The 20,094-nt window shown below is 43.8% G+C and overlaps 1 protein-coding gene across 20 annotated transcripts in view; it reads left to right on the top strand.

Annotated features, from left to right (window-relative positions):
• The window catches only part of EPB41L2 (erythrocyte membrane protein band 4.1 like 2), a 270,772-nt gene that overhangs the window by 174,282 nt on the left and 76,396 nt on the right, over positions 1-20,094 (top strand). For all 20 annotated transcript variants that reach the window (XM_039530116.1, XM_039530136.1, XM_039530131.1 and 17 more), the window contains 2 exons: positions 2,421-2,525; positions 16,535-16,577. In XM_039530116.1, coding sequence (XP_039386050.1) covers positions 2,421-2,525; positions 16,535-16,577 — 148 coding nt within the window. The remainder of the gene's footprint in view (positions 1-2,420; positions 2,526-16,534; positions 16,578-20,094) is intronic.

Genomic DNA, 20,094 nt, shown 5'->3' on the forward strand with positions numbered 1-20,094 from the left:
TGTGCCTCGCGCAGAGCTGGAGTACAGGAGTTGACGGGAGAGCGCTCGGGGATCTCGCTGCCCCTGATCCGGTCGGTAGTGAAGACATACCCTTAGTCTCTGGCATTCTCTACTGGGCTCTCCCTCAGCCCTGCCATGGCCTTTCTGAGCCTTCATCTTCTCCTGACTCCCCTCTGGGTGTCAGATGATACCTCCTGTGACAGTCATGTGAAAATCTAAACCCCTTTGTGGGTAACATGAACAAGTCCAAACAAATATTCAAACTAATAGTACTTCTGCACCTTTCAAGCTCCACGGTAATTCATTTGTTGGTTCTAACTCAGGAATTTCCCTGCAGGGGCCTGAACTTCTTCTGTAGAGTTCTTCCTGCATTGTTTACTATCTGTTAAAGCCTATCTCAGGGCTTCCTTTTACTTTGCCTCTGCAGTCTATCACCAACTGATTTCCCTCAGTCTACCCATAAGGCCTGGCTCCATCTCTTCTGGCCAGGAGGCAGTTAGTCACCCCCCAAAGGGGAGCATGACAAATTAGGGTTCTTTCAGTTGCCTTGCAGGTGATGGGGGATAAGCCCACCACTGACCCCATTGTCTTAGGTGTGGTCCAAATACATAAAATGAGCAATCCCTGCCTCAAAGAGCTTTGAGTCTGAAGGATTTTTAACCACATTTTACATACTGGAGTACTTGTAAGGTGAGGTACAAGATTACAGACTGCTGAGGCAAGGCATTTTGTTCTAGAAATTCTACCTAAAATTGCTATCTGACAAACTTCTGATAATGGCAACAGCATCCAGTTTAAACTTCTATTTCTTGTGTTTGAGGCCCTACACAATTGTGCTCACATCTCCAATCTTCATATTACATTGCTTTCTGCCTGTTGTGTTGATTTCAGTGTCCCATTTTTCTCCCACCACTCCTATATCTATATCCTATATCAATTTTCATAGTGTTTTTATATGTGGAATGCCCTCCTCCATTCTAGTTGGCCCAGATATCACCTTCTTAGCCATCAGATCCCTCCTAGACTTGCTTCAGCCCTGGTACTCACAAGACAGTAAGCCAACAATAATAAGCAGAAGAGACAACGCTTCAATCTTTGGATTTCCCAGTCAATCCAGTCTTTTTTTCTTGATATCTTTGATTGTAAGCTTTTGGGGGCAAAGAATGTCTTCATTTTATACATTTTACAGCATGAAGCATATGTACTTAACAAATAATAAAAATAAATATTATGTACATTAAAATGTGTTTAGTTTAATCTTTAATCTCATCTATAATCTACACTTTGGATGTTAAAAAGTATCAGTAGTAAAATTGTTTTAAATAAATTTAAATTAAAAGATAGGGACAGGAAGCTTCTTTATGGATGATTACTGCCTCTACTCTTAGTGTACTTTAACCTAAGACTTTGACAGGTTTTCTTTGTGTATAGAGCTGGATAACTCAGGGGACTAGTAGCTGGATATGGAGTTTTTCACTCATGAAAAAGATTAGCAATGAGTTTGATATCCTGTTTCCTGTGGGTTGATATCCACACCCCAACTACTTTGATTTACAGGAATTGGCAGCCATCAAAGAGGCTAAGAACTTGAATATGCACTGAGAGTGAACTATTCTCATCCCCTAAAGTTGATCCCTTCAGGTCATGTTTGAGATTTGTTGAAGCAATGTAGAGCAGGTTGGGCTTCTGCTGTTTGTCTGGACTAGTAGAGGTCTTTCACCCAGACTATCAATCTATCTGTTTTCATGAACCCCCCCACCCCCCAAGGCACAAAAATTATTTTCATGTAATAAACCTGTTCTCATGTTTTTCACAGTGCTAACACAAAAGACATCTGTAAGTAGTTAGAGCTAAATATCAGCATCAGCTCTTGTGATATTATGCAACAAGATGATATGCATATCCTGACAGTTTTAACTTTATTAATAAGAACAATGAGGAGTCCAGTGGCACCTTAAAGACCAATAAATTTATTTGGGAATAAACTTTCGTGGCTTAAAAAACCCACTTCTTCAGATACATGGAGTGAAAATTACAGATACAGACATAAATATATATTGGCACATAACTCCCTTCTCTTCATCTTGCAAGTGGAGAACCAATGTTAGAGGCCAATTTAGTCAGGGTGGATGTTGTCCACTCCCAATAATTGATGAGGGAGATGTCAATACCAAGAGAGGGAAAATTGCTTTTGTAGTGAGTCAGCCAGTCCCTATTCAAGCGCAAACTGATGGTGTTAAACTGTTAGGGGAGACAATTTTTTTCAATATTCAGGTTATACAGGTACAATATATTTAAAATCTTCCTAACTAGAATTGTGTAACTATAATGTATAATGTAACTATAATGAATGACTCAGAATTCTAATAATTAAATACTTTCATTAAGCTAACCAGCTATTTGATTTTTTTTTCTTCCAGAAAAGAGCTAAAGGCCAGGTGCTATTTGACAAGGTGTGCGAACAGCTCAATTTACTGGAAAAGGACTATTTTGGCCTGTTGATTCGAGATAACTCAGATCAGAAGGTAAGCACTAAGATTTGTTTTTGTGTTACTAGAATGTTGTTAGATTCTTTTTTAGCATAACTCCGCTAACAAACTGGGAGAGCTTGGCTTGTTTAACCAAAAGAAGACTGGGGGGAGATACAATTGCTCTTTATAAATACATCAGAGGGATAAATACCAGGGAGGGAGACGAGGAGTTTAAGTGCCAATGTGGATGCAAGAACAAATGGATATAAACTGTCTATCAACAAGTTTAGGCTAGAAATTAGATGAAGGTTTCTAAACATCAGAGAAGTGAAGTTCTGGAACAGCCTTCCAAGGGGAGCAGAGGGCATCAAAAACCTAACTGGCTTCATGATTGAGCTTGATAAGTTTATGGAGGTGATGGTATGATGTAGCTGATCTGGGACTGCTAGTAGCAAATATCCCCAACGGCCGGTGATGGGACACAAGATGGGGAGGGCTCTGAGTTACTACAGAGAATTCTTTCATAGGTGTTGACTGGTGGGTCTTCCTGAAATGCTCAGGGTTTAATGAATCACCATATTTGGGGTCTGGAAGGAATTTTCCCCAAGGTCAGATTGGCAGAGACCCTGGGGATTTTTGCCTTCCTCTGCAGCATGGGCCACAGGTCACTTGCAGGTTTAAACTAAAGTAAATGGTGGATTCTCTGTAACTTGAACTCTTTAAATCATGATTTGAGAACTTCACTAACTAAGCCAGAGGTAATGGGTCTATTACAGGACTAGGTGGGTGAGCTTCTGTGGCCTGCATTGTGCAGGAGGTCAGACTAGATGATCATGATGGTCCCTTCTGGCCTTAAAGTCTGAGTCTAAACTGGGAGACACAAATCATGAAGGAAATAATCTTAGTATGAAGCCCATAAAATGTGAATTTATTTTAATCTGCTGGAAATTGGCTAAATGTTCTATTATGACATATTGGCTCATAAGGTGAAATGTCTAATGAGATGTTATGTTACTTTAGGATTTTGAGAGGTTTTTTAATCTTTGTGTATACAAACCTGTACTTGGGGGTGATATTTTAATATATAAGCTTGTCATTTCTTTCTGTGAAGGCAATCATTTTTAGAGAAAACCTTAGCAAACTTTGGATGAGCAGCAGAAGCTGGGAAGTTTAGTCAGTCTTCGGGTTTCTCTTCTTCTTCTTTCCCCTTTTCTGTGCCTTCCATACTTCTTTCATCTCCCAACCAAATCAGAGCTTTCTCTCCATTTTCAAACTGCTTCCGTGCTTTTCCTGATACCTTTTGTAGTAATTTGTTGGGAGGATCCCAGGCCTAGCACTTTAAGTGTTTAGACTCTGGTTTTCAAATGTAATGAATTCTAGCACTTTTCCAAAATGCATTTCTTCGCTCCCAAATCTCACTCTTGAGGGAAGCCTCAGCATTTGTAAAGATGAAACTGCAGCAAGTTCCCCAGTGCTGGAGTTTTGGTCTATGGGGAGAGGTTTTTTAATGATTCCACCTAAAATCAGAAATTGTTTTTTTTTCTAAAACTTGATAATTTTCCCCTAGCCGCGTTCAGCATTACCTTCATCTGCTTATAGGATGGGGTGGGATGCATATTTAATTTTTTTTATAAATTCTGCAAACAAAAAAAAACAACACTTTGGTCAACTGAAAGTTTTTATGCATCTCTTAATTACCAGTTGCTGACTTTTTAGCAGTGTTTAAATATTTATGAAACAGCTGTCTAAAACTCTGCTCACAAATAAGTTATGTACTATATACAGCACTCTTCATTTTTCCTCCAAAAGGAATAGTAAATATAATTTTTTTTTGTATTTTTAATGTTCAGACCTCTCTTTTTTTGGATACTGCAGCTAGCTTATATAATGTCTTTTCTGTCCCCTACTCCCCTCAGTCCACTTCCCGCCTCCCCACGAAATACAGTCACATGTGTTTCAAGTAGCTAATACAGAAACCTCTGCAGTTCCATTTATGCTTGCCATTCACAGGATTTCTCAAATGTAGTAGTCTTTTTATATAGTCATATTGCTAATTAGGCTGAACAAGGTGAGCAAAGGTCAGAGTTTTCCACTGTTAGCAAATTCTAATCTTTTCACTGAGAGCCTTGGATCCTCAGATGTTATTGACAAGTTTACAAGTGAGAACCATTTCAGTACATCCAGTACTGGGTGTAAAAAACAACCTTACTGATATAGTATTGTTCTAAAGACTGAATGCCACATCATAAAATAGTTTCTGAAACATTACTATTAAAAAATTTGAATAAAAGAGAATGGATTTTGAATGTTTTCATACTCTGCATATAATTTACAGTGTGTACTATGAAATACCCAGCGCTTGCTTCTCCTCAGTGATTGCTGCACAGTGGTGTCTCCTGCTGTGGAGGAAACCACAGTTACTGCAGTTTCTAATAGGACTCTGTATTTTCACTACAGCTTATGTAAGCGGATAGTTGCATACAGTAATGCCTTCATTATTGGGAATTCAAAGTTGAACAATTACTACTATAGCTGCTATTAATATCCAGTACGGGTTTCTTTGTACTATGGTATGTACATGTTGTTTTTCTTCACCTTTCTGCTGTCGTCTATATTGTCAGTCACATTCTCCTCATTGCCATCCCATCTTCCCTGGAGTTTTGCAGCCTTCTCCTTCCTTTGCGCAGTTCTTCTACTACTCTTCCAACATCTGCCTTAACTGTGGTTCCACTTCCTCTCTGTGGCGATTCCAGTTAGCTCTGTCTTTGGTCCCCTCTACCTTATGCCACTTAGGGAATAAAAAAAGTACATGAGCCAATTTAAAAAAAAAATTGTTTTCAAATCTTAAACTTTTTGTTTGAAAGTAGTTAGAAACTCTGTTGGAAGCCCATGTAAACACACCCATTCAACCTCTTAACCCTCTGACTTCCCCACATTTGCTACTGCCCATCTCCCACTTCCCCAAGACTCCTGCACATATTGCTGGCTCCCTGCCACACAGAGAAAAGTGTGCAGTACTGAATACTAAATAAAACTGTTAAGGGGAAAAAAAACTATATAATCTAACTTGGAACTAAGAGAGGTCCTCAGGTCTGGTTTGAGATGCTTTGATATTGCTGTGTGAATTTTTTTTTTAAACTGGATCTCACCAGTATTTTAAATCTGTTACTTCTTCTTCGAGTGATTGCTCATATCCATTCCATGTAGGTGTGTGCGCGCCACGTGCACGTCCGTCGGAGACTTTTACCCTAGCAACTCAGTGGGTCGGCTGGGCGCCCCGTGGAGTGGCGCCGCTATGGCCGCGGATATATACCCCAGCCGACCCACCCACTCCTCAGTTCCTTCTTACCGCCCGTGTCGGTCGTTGGAACTGTGGAGTGCAGCGTAGCTGACCTCCACCTCCCTAGCATTCTCTCAATTTTCTATTCTCATTGTGTATATAGTTCTCTAAGTTGTTAAGTTAGATAGAGTAGTTAGTTTTAGTTGATTAGTATAGTTTAGTTAGTTAGCGGGTTCTGGGCTTAGGCCCTTCCCGCCCCCGGGGCCGGAGCTCATGCCCGGCTCCCCGGGATTCAAGCCGTGCGTGGCTTGCCATCGCCCGATGCCGACGGGGGATCCACATTCCTCCTGCTTGAAGTGCCTGGGGGAGTCGCACTTAACAGCTAAGTGCCCAATTTGTAAGTCGTTCAAGCCTCGTACAAAGAAAGAGCGGGACATTAGACTTAAACAACTCCTCATGGAGGCGGCTCTAACCCCTCCGTCCTCGGCACCGAGCACTCCCCCTTCGGAACTGAAAAGCGGTGCGGGTAGTCCGATCGCTTGGGAAGCCGGCCCTGATCCATCCACCATCAGTCGGCGCCCCGGACCGGCACCGCTCCCGATCACAGTCCCGTCGCTGTTCAAGATCTCGGCACCGTTCACGGTCGTCCCGCCGCTCGCAGTCCCGGCATCGCTCCTTGACACGACGCCGGTCGGACTCGCGGCACTGTTCCCGTTCCCGGTCGCCCTCGTATTACTCTCGGCACCGTTCCAGGTCTCGGCACCGTTCCTGGCACCGCTCCACTCGGAGCCGCTCTCGACGCCGAAGCTCTCGGTCGCGGTCGACCTCCCGGCACTGTCCAGGTTGCAGGTCCCGGACCAGATCGCGGCACCGGAGTACCTCATGACACCGTTCCGCGGTGCGCATGAGCACCAGGTCGGTGGGAACATCTGCCCAAGGCCTATCTGCTCCACCATGGCCTTCTCGACACCCCTCGGTTTCGTCCCGGGCAGGTAGCCTCTACTCCCAAGATTGGGAAGCAGATGTGCCGGAGGCTTTATTCCAGGACTCCCACTCCTGAATCGCAGGCAGTTCAGCAGTGGCCTTTTTGGACACCTTGGGCTTACCACCAGGCCCAAGGGGCTCCCGTAGTTCCATCTTGGACGGTCCCTGCCGAACGCCGGGCCCCAGAGGCAACAGTGAGTCGCCCTCCGCCAGCTGGTACGGATGCTCAGCCGCCTCTGACCACCACCTCGCCTGAACACCTGGAGCAGGATCCCCAACAGGAGGAGCTCATCCAGGAGGTCCTCCGACCCGGTGGTTCCTCTTCTTCCTCACCGGACGAGGTGGTGGCGGGCGCATCGTCCACAAGCCCGCCCCCACTAGACCTTGCTGCACATCAAGACTTCCTCAGACGAGTGGCACTCAACATTAACATCAAGATGGAGGAGGTCACAGAGGTTGACGACCCGGTCTGCAGCATTTTGTCAGCAGACGCGCCTACCAGGGTGGCTCTACCTTTTATCAAGACCATCCAGGCAAAAAAAGGATAAGTTGTGGCAAACGCCAGCTTCTATTCCGCCAGCGGCGAAAGGAGTTGAGCGGAAATACATGGTGCCATCCCAAGGGTATGAATACCTTTATATGCATCCGCCTCCTTCTCTGGTCGTTCAGTCGGTTAACGACAGGGAGCGTCATGGCCAGCCGGTCCCTGCGCCAAAATTGAGAGGCCAGGCGTATGGACCTTCTGGGCTGTAAGGTATACTCGGCAGGCGCCCTCCAGCTGCGTGTAGCCAATCAGCATGCCCTGCTAAGTCGTTACGACTTCAACACCTGGACTGAAATGGAAAAGTTTCAGGAATTTGCTTCCCTCGGATTCCCACCAGGAGTATAAAGCCTTCCTAGCAGAAGGGAAAAAGGTGGCAAGGACCTCCTTGCAGGCTTCCCTTGATGCGTGATTCATGACCAGGTCTATAGCGACCGGAATCACCATGCGGCGCATTGCCTGGCTCCAGGCCTCCACTCTTCCGCCCGAGCTTCAGTACACCTTGCAGGACTTGCCCTTCGAGGGCAGTGCCTTGTTCTCGGACAAAACAGATTCTAGACTCCAGAACTTAAAAGATGGCAGAGTCACGATGCGCAACCTGGGTATGCACACTCCCGTAACCCAGTGACGCACCTACCGCCCTCAGCATTTCCGTCTGTACTTTGTACCCCGACGGGGTCAGGATTTCAATAGACGCCGAGGGCGAGGAGGCCGTAGACGATGTTCGGGCCCTCAGTCCGGCCAGAATCGCGGCTCCTCTAAGCCGCAGTTGGACCCAAAGTCGTCCTTTTGAAGGCGCGCCCGGGGGCAGCATACCTTTTCCTGCCTCGGATCCTTCCCCCCTTTTTTTCCAACCACCTCCCTTATTTTTTCCCGGCGTAGTCCCTCTTGACCTCAGATGTCTGGGTTCTGCGCACTGTGAAGCACGGATACCACCTCCAGTTTGCTTCATCCCCGCCTTTCCGCCCTCCCTCCAGTCCCTCTTCAGGGACCTCTCTCACGAGCACCTCCTTTTACAGGAGGGCCGAACACTCCTCAATATCGGAGCGATAGAGGAGGTTCCACGGAACGACTGGGGCAAAGGTTTTTACTCCCGCTACTTTCTGATTCCAAAGTCAAAAGGGGGTCTCAGGCCGATTCTCGACCTAAGAGGCCTCAACAAATTTTTAGTAAAGTTAAAGTTCCGCATGGTCTCCCTAGGGACCATTATCCCTTCCTTGGACCCTGGGGACTGGTATGCTGCCCTCAACATGAAAGACGCTTACTTTCACATAGCCATCTTTCCTCCACACAGACAATACCTCCGCTTCGTAGCGGGCCATCGCCATTTCCAGTTTGCAGTCCTACCCTTTGGCCTCTCCACAGCACCTCGAGTCTTCACGAAGTGCATGGCGATGGTGGCCGCCCACCTCCGTCGCCAAGGGCTCCACGTATTCCCCTACCTGGACGATTGGGTCCTCAAGGGGGCCTTTCGAGAACAGACCGCGGAACATGTGCGAGTGGCACGGGCCCTGTTCACGAATCTCGGCCTGTTGCTCAATACGGACAAATCCACCCTGGTTCCTACATAGCGGCTGGACTTCATAGGAGTGACCTTGGACTCCACTCGGGCCAAAGCCTGTCTCCCTCAGCCAAAGTTCCTGGTGTTGACGTCCATTGTCTGCAGCCTTCAGGCTTTCCCTACGGCCTCGGTCCGCACCTGCCTCACTCTGATAGGACACATGGCGGCGTGTACGTTCGTCACCAAATACGCCAGGCTTCGGCTCCACCCGTTTCAAACATAGTTACATTCGGTGTACCGCCCGGCCAGAGACTCGCTGGACACCCTGGTCACCGTTCCATTGAGTGCACTTCGGTCCCTCGACTGGTGGCTGAACCCCTCCACGGTCGGTGCGGGGTTGCCCTTTCACCCACCTCAACCCACGCTGTCCTTGATGACAGACGCGTCTTCTTTCGGCTGGGGAGCCCACCTAGGCCATCTGCACACCCAGGGCCTGTGGTCACCAGAGGAGCTCTCCCTGCACATAAACGTGCGGGAGCTCAGAGCAGTTCGCCTAGCCTGCCAGGCGTTCCGCAGGCCTCTGTCCGGCCGTTGTGTCTCCGTCCTTACGGACAACACAACGGCCCTGTACTACATAAACAAACAGGGCGGGACTCGTTCCTCCCCGCTTTGTGCAGAGGCCATCCACTTGTTGGAATTTTGCCTGGCTCATGCGATCGACCTGGTGGCCTCCTTTCTCCCGGGAGTTTGGAACACTCTCGCGGATCGATTGAGCAGGTCCTTCCTGTGCCACGAGTGGTCCATAAGACCGGATGTTATCCACTCGATCTTCCGCAAGTGGGGCTTTCCCCAGCTAGACCTCTTCGCGACACGCGCGAACAGGAAATGCCAAATGTTCTGCTCATTCCGGGGGCACTCTCCAGGGTCGATCTCAGACGCGTCCTCATCCAGTGGACGCACCAACTGCTTTATGCGTTTCCCCCCTTCCCTCTAGTTCACAAAGTTTTGTTGAAGCTCCGGCAAGACAGGTCTCACCTGATCCTGATTGCCCCAGCATGGGCCAGACAACCGTGGTACTCCACGTTGCTCAGCCTCTCTGTTTCCCCGCCGATCACCCTCCCCCTCTGCCCGGACCTCATAACACAGGAACACGGGACTCTTCACCACCCAGACCTCCCCGCTCTCCACCTCACGGCGTGGCTCCTGCGTGGCTAGACGCCTCTGAGCTACGCTGCTCTGCCCCTGTGCAGCACGTCTTGCTCAGCAGCAGGAAACCTTCCACTCGGTCCACGTACTTGGCCAAGTGGAAGCGCTTCTCGTTATGGTGTGAGTCACGGACTTTGGTACCCATGGAGGTTCCCGTTCCGGCCATTTTGGACTACCTGTGGTTCCTTAAGCAACAAGGCCTTGCTATTTCTTCCCTGAAAGTGCACTTAGCGGCCATATCCGCCTTCCACCCTGGCGAACTTGGACACTCAGTGTTCTCTCACCTGGTGGTCATTAGATTCCGCAGGGGGCTGGAATGCCTCTACCCTCAGGTCCGTCGCCCCGCCCCTACCTGGGACCTCAATCTGGTACTGACCAGGCTCATGAGGCCGCCCTTTGAGCCACTGGCAACCTGTTCTCTTCTCTACCTGTTGTTGAAGACGGTCTTTCTGGTTGCCATTACTTCGGCCCGCAGGGTCTCCGAGCTACGGGCCCTGACTATAGACCCTCCTTACATGGTCTTTCATAAAGACAAAGTGCAGCTAAGGTCGCATCCCGCTTTTCTACCTAAAGTGGTTTCGGCCTTTCATACTAATCAGGACATCTTCCTCCCGGTCTTCTGCCCAAAGCCTCACTCATCTCCCCGAGAGCAGCGCTTACATTCCTTAGATGTCCGTAGGGCACTTGCCTTCTACATCGATCGCACAAGGCCCTTTCGTAAGTCCCCTCAGCTCTTTGTGGCCGTAGCGGATCGTATGAAAGGCCTCCCTATCTCCACACAGAGAATTTCATCGTGGCTCACGACCTGCATCCGCACGTGCTATGACTTGGCCCATGTTCCGGCGGGCCACCTCACTGCCCATTCCACGAGAGCTCAGGCTTCCTCGGCCGCCTTCCTGGCGCACATACCGATCCAGGAGATCTGCAGAGCAGCAACCTGGTCCTCGGTGCACACGTTTACCTCGCACTATGCTTTGGTGCAGCAGTCTAGAGATGATGCCGCCTTTGGTTCGGCAGTTTTGCACTCGGCCACATCTCGCTCCGACCCCACCGCCTAGGTAAGGCTTGGGAATCACCTACATGGACTGGATATGAGCAAGCACTCGAAGAAAAGACGGTTACTCACCGTTGTAACTGTTGTTCTTCGAGATGTGTTGCTCATATCCATTCCACACCCACCCTCCTTCCCCACTGTCGGAATAGCCGGCAAGAAGGAACTGAGGAGTGGGTGGGTCGGCTGGGGTATATATCCGCGGCCATAGCGGCGCCACTCCAGGGGGCGCCCAGCCGACCCACTGAGTTGCTAGGTTAAAAGTCTCCGATGGACGTGCACGCGGCGCGCACACACCTACATGGAATGGATATGAGCAACACATCTCGAAGAACAACAGTTACAACGGTGAATAACTGTCTTTTTTTATGAGCATCAGCATTCATTTAATGCATTAATGCTGTAAAGCAAGAAGATAAATTTGAGGAGAAAGCAGGCTTTTGTCTTTGTCTCCTAGAACTAATTAGAAGATGTAGATTACTTAGCTGGCCTCTGCTGGATTCATTTGCAATTGTTCTTTCACAATACAATCTGAAGCAAGACACAAATGATGCCTTCAACCATCTTATGTGTGAGATCTCATGGTGCATTGACAGTTTTGATATTTAATTGTTCAGTTTGACTGGAGCAAGAGTGTTTGGCACCCCTTCCTGCAGAAGCAGAGGCTGCTTTGAACACTAATTTCCAGCAGCAGTAATCTCTGGTTGTTAGGTATTCACTCTAGAACATTTCAATCTTGCCAGTACTTACCTTCAAAGACCAGTCTGTTTGAGAGGCTTGGATCCTTTAATACTTGTTGGCCACAATGTGCTAAATACACAAGTCCATAACAGAGGGACTTTAAAGTCAGCTTTAAATAAATTCCTCTAAATAATGCTCCCTAGTCCCCCCCAAATGTGTGTACTCTTAAAGCTTAACAGTAGCAAGAACTCTAATCCCTTCTTGCAAAGAATGCAACTGAACTCATGCCACCAGGTAGGAGTGGAAAGGTGGTTTTTTTTGTTTTGTTTTGTTTTTTTTATTCCGTGTATTTTCAGATATCCCCAGTGATGACGACAGGTCCATCCTGAATCTTGACATATCGAGTGAAATAAATTTAAATGGTGTCTCTGAATAATTATGCCCTTTCTAGCGGAGGATGGATGGCCCGGCATGTGCTGTGAATCTTGTACATACTTTCTTCCTTTGTCTGAGACTGAAGTGCATTTATTTCCATTTTTTATCAGGGCAACACTACCAGTTCCATGTAGTGTGTTTTTTCAGACTTGCATCCATGGTGCATGTTCACAAAATACTTGATGGTTGAGACTGTGTAGCTATACAGAGTGGGACTACATAAAATAGGTGCACTCAGAATTTTACAGTTTTAAAAGTTATCTGTTCTAGTCATAGTCTCATTACATATATATGGAAATATTTCATATTTGTAGTATTTTTCAGAATGGTAAAAATAGTATGTTCCTCTTTGCTGTGTAAAGCTTTAGGTCTTTTGCACGTATCTGGGTTTTAGGGACAGACCATATGCTTGAAATTCTCCATCTCCTATTACATTTCTACCTCCTCTTTTGCACAACTCTTTTCCTTTGTGTTTCAAAATGGTCATCTCACTTCTTGAGTTAATTGATCCAGGAAAAAAAACAGTTATTAGCTGCTTTGAGCCACAGATTTAAAATAAAAGCAGAGAGTTGGAAGCTTCACCGTTTTTATGGGCTGATCTTTTCTATTCCCCCTTTCTGTATTAAGATTCTGAAGATTGGATTGTTTCCTCATCTTGGCGCCAGCTCGTTCTGATCCATTTTTTCCTGCTGTGGCTGTTGCCTCCTTAGATTAAAATGCCACAAATCTCTGACCTCCAGCCCAGTCAGTGCTAAATGCTGAATGATGTGTTTTTCCCATTCTTGTGCACTTATCACAGCCGCTCATTTATGAGCCAGCTGGTGTGCTAGACTGCAGCTGTGGGGTGTGGAAAACTGAATGCCAGGCACTCTTCTGAGTGGAGAATTAGAGCTGCTCCCTAATGCAACATCAGGAGTGCAAATATAGGGGATCCTATTGATTTTTTTTTCCATGTCAGTGTTCTGTGCAGCTGGGAGAGAAGTATTGTAACTTAAAACTAGACTTCATTAGCATTTATTAAACTTTAAAAAAAAAAGTTATAAAGTTAAAAATACACTTTTCTCTGAAATTTTAGAGTTTGTAGAAACATAAAAGTTGTTTGCTAAAAGTTTAGATGGCACATAGGGTAATGAAATCAACAGGGAGTTCATGAATGCTCCATTAATACTCTGTTTTGTGCTCTTATGATCTGTATCACAGCTGGAAATGCTGCTTTTCTGGATTTGTACAAAAACACTTTTTGTATTTTGTAATGGTGGAGAATATTTTGACATTCTCTGACAATCCATTACTCTGTCTACTTGTCTAACCCTACCATTTACAAATGTAACAGAATGATCTTGTTTTGCCTACTGGATCAAACTTAACATGCATACATTTAAATCTTCTGTGCTAAAACACTGTCTTTTCCTTTTCACAATAAGCCAAAGCAAAATGGCCCATATCAGGATAGACTGTTTAGATAGATTTATAATACTCTAGCCAAAATGAAGGGCACAGAAAAAAACCATATTCTTGCATGCATGTGAAATATATGAATTTAGAGAACTATTCCTATGTATTATAGCTAAGGTCCCATATTATGTAGAACATTAGACCTACCTTATGCAGCGAGGACCACTGATTTTATCTGGCAGAGGTGCCCTGAAATCAGTGGCAAAGATATGCAACATCAAGTTAATTAACAAATTTAGGAAATTGCTGCTCAAACTATGAACTACTTCCAGGTTTAGAAATAATCAGAAAAAGTGAAACTAGCATCTCTTACAAAATAAAAGGCTGCCTTTTTCATTTTAAAACTTTCTTGTTTTTATGTTCCTGTTTTCCACCAATATAGTTTAAAGTAAAGAATGTTGCTCGCTCTTTATAAGCAGATGACTTAAGTATACTACCACATCATAGTATTCTGTAACGTTAATGCCAAAATATTATGTGAAAGTGGTACATATATGAAATTGTGTTTTGCATAATTTTGACTAAGTTCTAAACCATTATCACTGTATTTGAAAGAAAATTATGACAGATGAGCTTGCTTATTTGCAAACTTAATGTGGGAAACCTCTAGAGGGAAAGCTACTGACTTAGTCTTTAAAGTATTGTTGTTGATGTAAAATAGCATAAAACTCTTCCTTGCTCATTTGAAGAATTGTGTTAATGCTAGAACTGATAGCCTAGCTAGACACACGGGAAATGAAATCCTGGTCTCATTTTGAAACCAATGGCAAAACTTCCATTAACTTCAGTAGGACCAGGATTTCACCTGGAAAGACTTTTCCACTAGATGGCAGTTGGGTGGCTTATGAAGAGTAAAGGATGTCCAGGTTTTTGTTTTTTTTGTTACAAAAAAACAAGATGATTTAAAACCACAACTATACAGAATGCAGTAGCCTTGAACAAATTTGTAATAGCCAATGCAGAAGCAGGCTGAATCAGTCCTTCTCCTGTAAGAAATCCTGAATGATTTTCATAATTTTAAGAAGTTTATAGAAAAGGAAATTTTATAATCACTTCTACTTAGAAAAGTTGAAATATAGTTGCTAATATTATAGAACACTACTGAAAAATCTTCACTGCTCACTCCAAAATGATGAGATCTTATCAAGAGGAATTTTCTTGGCGCTCAGGGATTTAATTTTGTTTTTCTTAGGTGAAGTGAAATACTGTTAACTAAAAATCCCAAATCAGTAGCTGTATGTGTGCAAATAAGTTAAGGTGTAGAACTAGAGTGGAAAATCTTTTTCATCTTATGTTATGATCACGTTTTCCCTGCAGGTGCTATCATTAGTTTTAAAGCAAGTTTTTAAAGCAATATAAGGGCTTTTCTGGGCAAGGGAAATTTACACTAGTATAACCAAAAATAGCTTGGACCAGTGTGGTTCACTCCAGGAAGTTCGTGGGGTAAGTCACACCGGTGCAAGACATGTCTATGTTAAAGGATTCCACTAGAGTGAAAATATCAATGTGGTTACTTTGGTGCAAATTTCCCTGCTCCACAGAAGCCCTAAGGAACTGCAGCTTAGTGCATTTGGTGTTACTGAGCTAAATTTACCTAAGGCAAGAAAAGACCTTTGGAGCATGTAAGCACAGCTCCAACAGTGGGATGCATTGGAAGGGAGAGAACGTAGCTAGGTCAGGCAACAAATGCACTGATACAGATATTCCCTCAACAGCCTTGGCAATATAACACCTCTGGAATCCCTGGGAGATTTTAAAGCAGACACCTGTGGGGTAGATGGTGAGGTGAAATTATTGCCCGTCTTGCCCTTGCCTGTCTCAGCCTCTATCTCTTTCCTCACCCCTTCTTAAAATGCATTAAACCTGATTTACAGAGTATGTATGTAGAATTTAGAAATGAATGTTTTTATACAATGTTCATTACCATTATATTTGAATGCAATGGTTTCAAACAACCTCGACTTGATTTGTGTCAATAAACAAAAGGCTCTATGTTACAAGTTCCTTAAACTGTGCAGGCCTCTTTTACATAATGTCTGTGGATAAGATTAGCAATCTGGATAATTCCAGTTACTAATAATTACATTTTATGTCTTTCTCAATTCTCCTCCTCTAGAAATACTTCTGGATCATCAGTCACAGGGCTAAATGCCTAGTTACACCAATTTCAAATTGTAGTAAATTACACAGATTGTACTGGGATGCTTTCTGTTTTGAAGGTGGTACATCCTTTATTAGCTAGGCTCCTAATTCTGAAAAGCAGGCAGTTTTCATCTTGGTGCCTAAATATAGATATGGATACTTGTGTTTGAACATTTTGGCCAGTGCTTTTAATGCCATACTTGGTTCACAATGTAAACCCTTTGAAAAGAGGGCAATATGGAAAAAAGTAAGCTTTGTGAACAGATCTTTTCCAACACTTCCTAGTGTTGCCAGAGCTAGTGTTTGGGTGACGTTGAGAGAAGAAAAAGAATATTTTTTTACTTTGTAGAAAATGGGAGAGAAGTATCTTTCATTCAGTAACTTTGTATTGGTTTGCAGGCAGGAGTAAGTAGAAATTACACATAGGGGTCTGCTTTCTGTCAATAAAAGGAATAAATGAAAGGAAATTACTTGGTGATTTGTGAGGTATAATTTCCTTGAAAATAGACTATAAAATATCATTTAATTTCCAGAATTATAAGGTCTTATCTAAGAGAATGAAGTAAAAAGTGTTCCATAATAAGCTGTGGGTGGGTGGAGGGTGAGGAAAATCAAAGCACAATTTTGATGGGAAGTTACAAGTTAACTCAAAAATTCTACAGGGTACTTTCAAAGTAGAATATCAAAAGAATGTACTGTACAAGTATTTATTTTAATTCATGAAATTATCTCACACACTTTCATTCATCTGAATTATTTCCTTATGTACTGATGTTTTCTTTTTTAGAACTGGTTGGATTCTTCAAAGGAAATCAAGAGGCAAATTAGAAGTAAGTACTCCTGTACTGATGTTAAATTCTTGAACTCAGTTTTCTAATACAGAAATATATTTTCTCAAAGTTAAACTTTTTAAAAGAAATCTTGGATATGGCAGGAATGATTGTGTTGAAGATTTTTAAAACATGATTTCTACTGACTCTACAGTCCCATCTACAGATAGTTCAGGAACTATGTGAGCGCACAGTTGTCTACAATGGGTAGTGGTGTCCATGGTATAGCAGATTTTTATTATCAGTGTGGATAGGATTATGCAGGCCTGGATTAAAACATCGCTCACTAGCCTAATTAGTCAACTGTGTTGTGATGACACTGGCAATAAATATTTTTAACATACAATCCCCTACCATGGTGAAGAATTGTGCACTGTTGCAGTTAAATCTTTTGCCTGGTTATTGGATGGGTTTGGACAGTTTACCAGAGATCTAATGTTGTTAGCCTATTTCAAAACTGTCATGATATTTAACTTGCTAATTAACTTTGTAAATTTTATACAGTTACCAATCAGGTAACTCTGGTTTTTGCAGTATTCAGAATGTTTCCTATCATAATCATAGGAAAATACGAGGGAATCCTAGTTACTTTAGTAATCACATCCTTTACTTAGGCAAAGCTTTTCAGTACTAATGCTAAGTTTAGAGCTCTTTTTTCTCCAGCTCACCTGGAGTTGCTATTCTCGGTGGTAACTGTCCTGGTAAATTCAGGAAAACTCTTTGATTTAGGGAGTCGTATATATGTTTACCTGTTTGCATGATCTTATTAACCTGACTCCTGTCATCTTGAGTTCCATGCTTAATCTAAAGAAATCACAGAAACAATGATTTAATTATTATAGAAGGATATTGAACTATAGAAAGGTTTTTTTCAATGTCAGAGCTGTGTTTCTAATTCGTTTTTAGACCTGGTGTTTTATGCATATGTGCCAAATGCAGCTTACCTGATAAACAGAGGAGCAATCATCTCAGAATATGGAATTCTGAGTGAATTTTTCCCAGTTCCCTCATACAATAAAAAGAAAAGGCAATAAAAATATCCCTATTATGAAATATCTGGCCTTTTCCAAAATTATTTTAATTAAGTTTCAGGAATTTTTAAATGCATAAATTGTTGAAGGAGTTGAAACAAATTAGTGTTAGTAAACTGGAATAAAAGATGGATATAGATTTTCATTGTTGTATATACTTACAATTTTCTATCCAGTTTATTGCTGACTCTGCTGAGATGTCATGCGGTCATAAGTACTCCATAATTACTGTACTTGATACCTCCTAAGGTGGTGATCAGGAGTTAATCAGTAAAATGGGTATCTGAACCTTTCCGTGTCTGTTGAATGTTAGTTGTGTTAAAATGTGGTCTTCAGTGACTGCTGGGAGACATTTTATCAGGGTGGCTCTAGCTTTTTTGCCGCCCCAAGCATGGCAGGCAGGCCGCCTTGGGCGGCGCGCCAGTGGGAGGTCCCCAGTCCCGCGGATTCGATGGCTTGCCTGCGGGAGGTCTGCTGGTCCCACGGCTTCAGCGTACCTGCCGCTGAATCCGCGGGACTGGTGACCTCCCACAGGCAAGCCGTCCCTGACTACCGCCCTTGCAGGGACCGGCATGGCACCCCCCGCGGCTTGCTGCCCCAGGCACACACTTGGAGCACTGGTGTCTGGAGCCGCCGCTGCATTTTATGTAACTCATTAAATGAAATGCCCCTTGTGAGCATCTTGTGTATCAAATATGGTCATTATGATGCTTGCTTGTTTATATCAGCCTTTGAAAGACGACTTTTTTTCTTTTTTCTTTTTTCCACCCAGGGAGTCTTTAAAGACTCCCAATGCTTTTAGCCGCTATTTTCTGGTAGAGGTTTTTCCTTCTTCATGCAAAAGACCACAAATGTATAGTTCAGCCTGCTTTGCATCTTGGGGGCAGAACCAGACCTGTTAGTCACTGGCAGCAGGGAAAGGCCCAACTTCCTGAAATTCCCTCTAGGCTCTTTTTCTGCCCCCACTTGACCTCCTTGCTGCAAAGCTTTTCTGAGGAAAATTCTGAACTTTCACATTAAAAACTGATTGCTAGTCTAAAAAAAAGTGGGTTTCAAATCTGGTTCATATAGACATACAAGGCTTTGGGATTAGATGTTCACACAAATCCGTTCCCAGTGATACAACTGGAAACTTTATGAGAAACTGTGGCTATTCAGAGTGTTCAGAAAAGTTCTCTTACAATCCTGGCTTCTGACCGGCTCTACAGAAAGGCAGTCATACAACAAGATCAAGCAGTCTGGGAAGTACAACAAGAGAAAATACGTCTTTGCAGATAATAGCTAGAACAAATGCAGGGTCAATAACTACACTCTTTTGCTTTAGTTATCTGCAGTTCTCCAACCAGTCCTATTCGGAGCTAGAACCCAAACTGGTGCCAAGCTCTGTCAGTTTGGCAGTAAATAAGCTATCTATAGCTTTGATTAAATGAGGTCAGTAGAAATTGTCTAGAGAGAGTACCCTGTGGAATTGTGCAAGAATTCCAGAAACAGCTCTGTCCCATTCCCAATCTCAGCAACCAGGCCATGGCATGAATTAAATCATCTATCAAGTGATTTATTTCTATTTCAGGTTGAAATATTACAGGCTGCTCCCTATCCTATTTCTTCCTCCAGCTAGTCTGGGGGACACAGCATAGGGCCCTCTCTGAAATATCTAAATAAGTTCCTAAAAGAAGCTTGCCTTCAAAATATTCCCATTTTACCATCCTCAGACAAAGTTTATGTTCTGCAAAAGGCTGGCAGCCTTTTTCTTTTCTCCTCTTTGAGCATTTTTACATAGGCTCCTGAGGAGAAGCAATAATATTGGCTTTAGGGAAGAAGGCAAATTACTTTTCTCTTCACAGACAATTTTTCTGATCAGGATTCTGTGGAGATAGAAAGCTGAAGCAAACACACAGTGATATGGTTACAGAATTCAGTACAAACAAAAACATGTGGTGTTCGGGAAGTCAGCCATAGGCTTGAACTGAAGATGAATACTATCAGGTACAAGGTCTCATCTCAGAAGAATGTTAACACAAGAGGAAGATGGCCATAATGAAAAACATGTGTCACGGAAACAAACATCCAGTTCTTATTGGAACCCCTTTTGAATTCTGAAATCGTATGTAGGTACACTTCAACAATCCAGAGTTCATATGATACCTACCCAATAATCTTGAGTATCCCCTCCGCATCTCACCCTATCTCTTCCATTGGCAGAGATCTAGCTCTAGTTGTATATTCTCTAATGGAGCGGCCATGCATCCACCATCAGAGCCTTCCTGCTTGTACTTCAGTCAGAAGTGCTTCTCTCCAACATTGCTGCATCTTAGTGCCGCTCTCCTTCCCCAGTACTTCAAAGAAAGCATTGACAGGGTGCTTTGAAGGACTACATCCTCCAAGAGATCAAGAAGCCTGGTACCATCAACCAATAAACGGGCTGGAAAAAAGTTTAGGAACGTATTTAGATATTTCAGAGAGGGCCCTATGCTGTGTCCTCTGAG

Source organism: Mauremys reevesii, linkage group 3, assembly GCF_016161935.1.
Source record: "Mauremys reevesii isolate NIE-2019 linkage group 3, ASM1616193v1, whole genome shotgun sequence".
NCBI classification, from domain to species: Eukaryota; Metazoa; Chordata; order Testudines; family Geoemydidae; genus Mauremys; species Mauremys reevesii.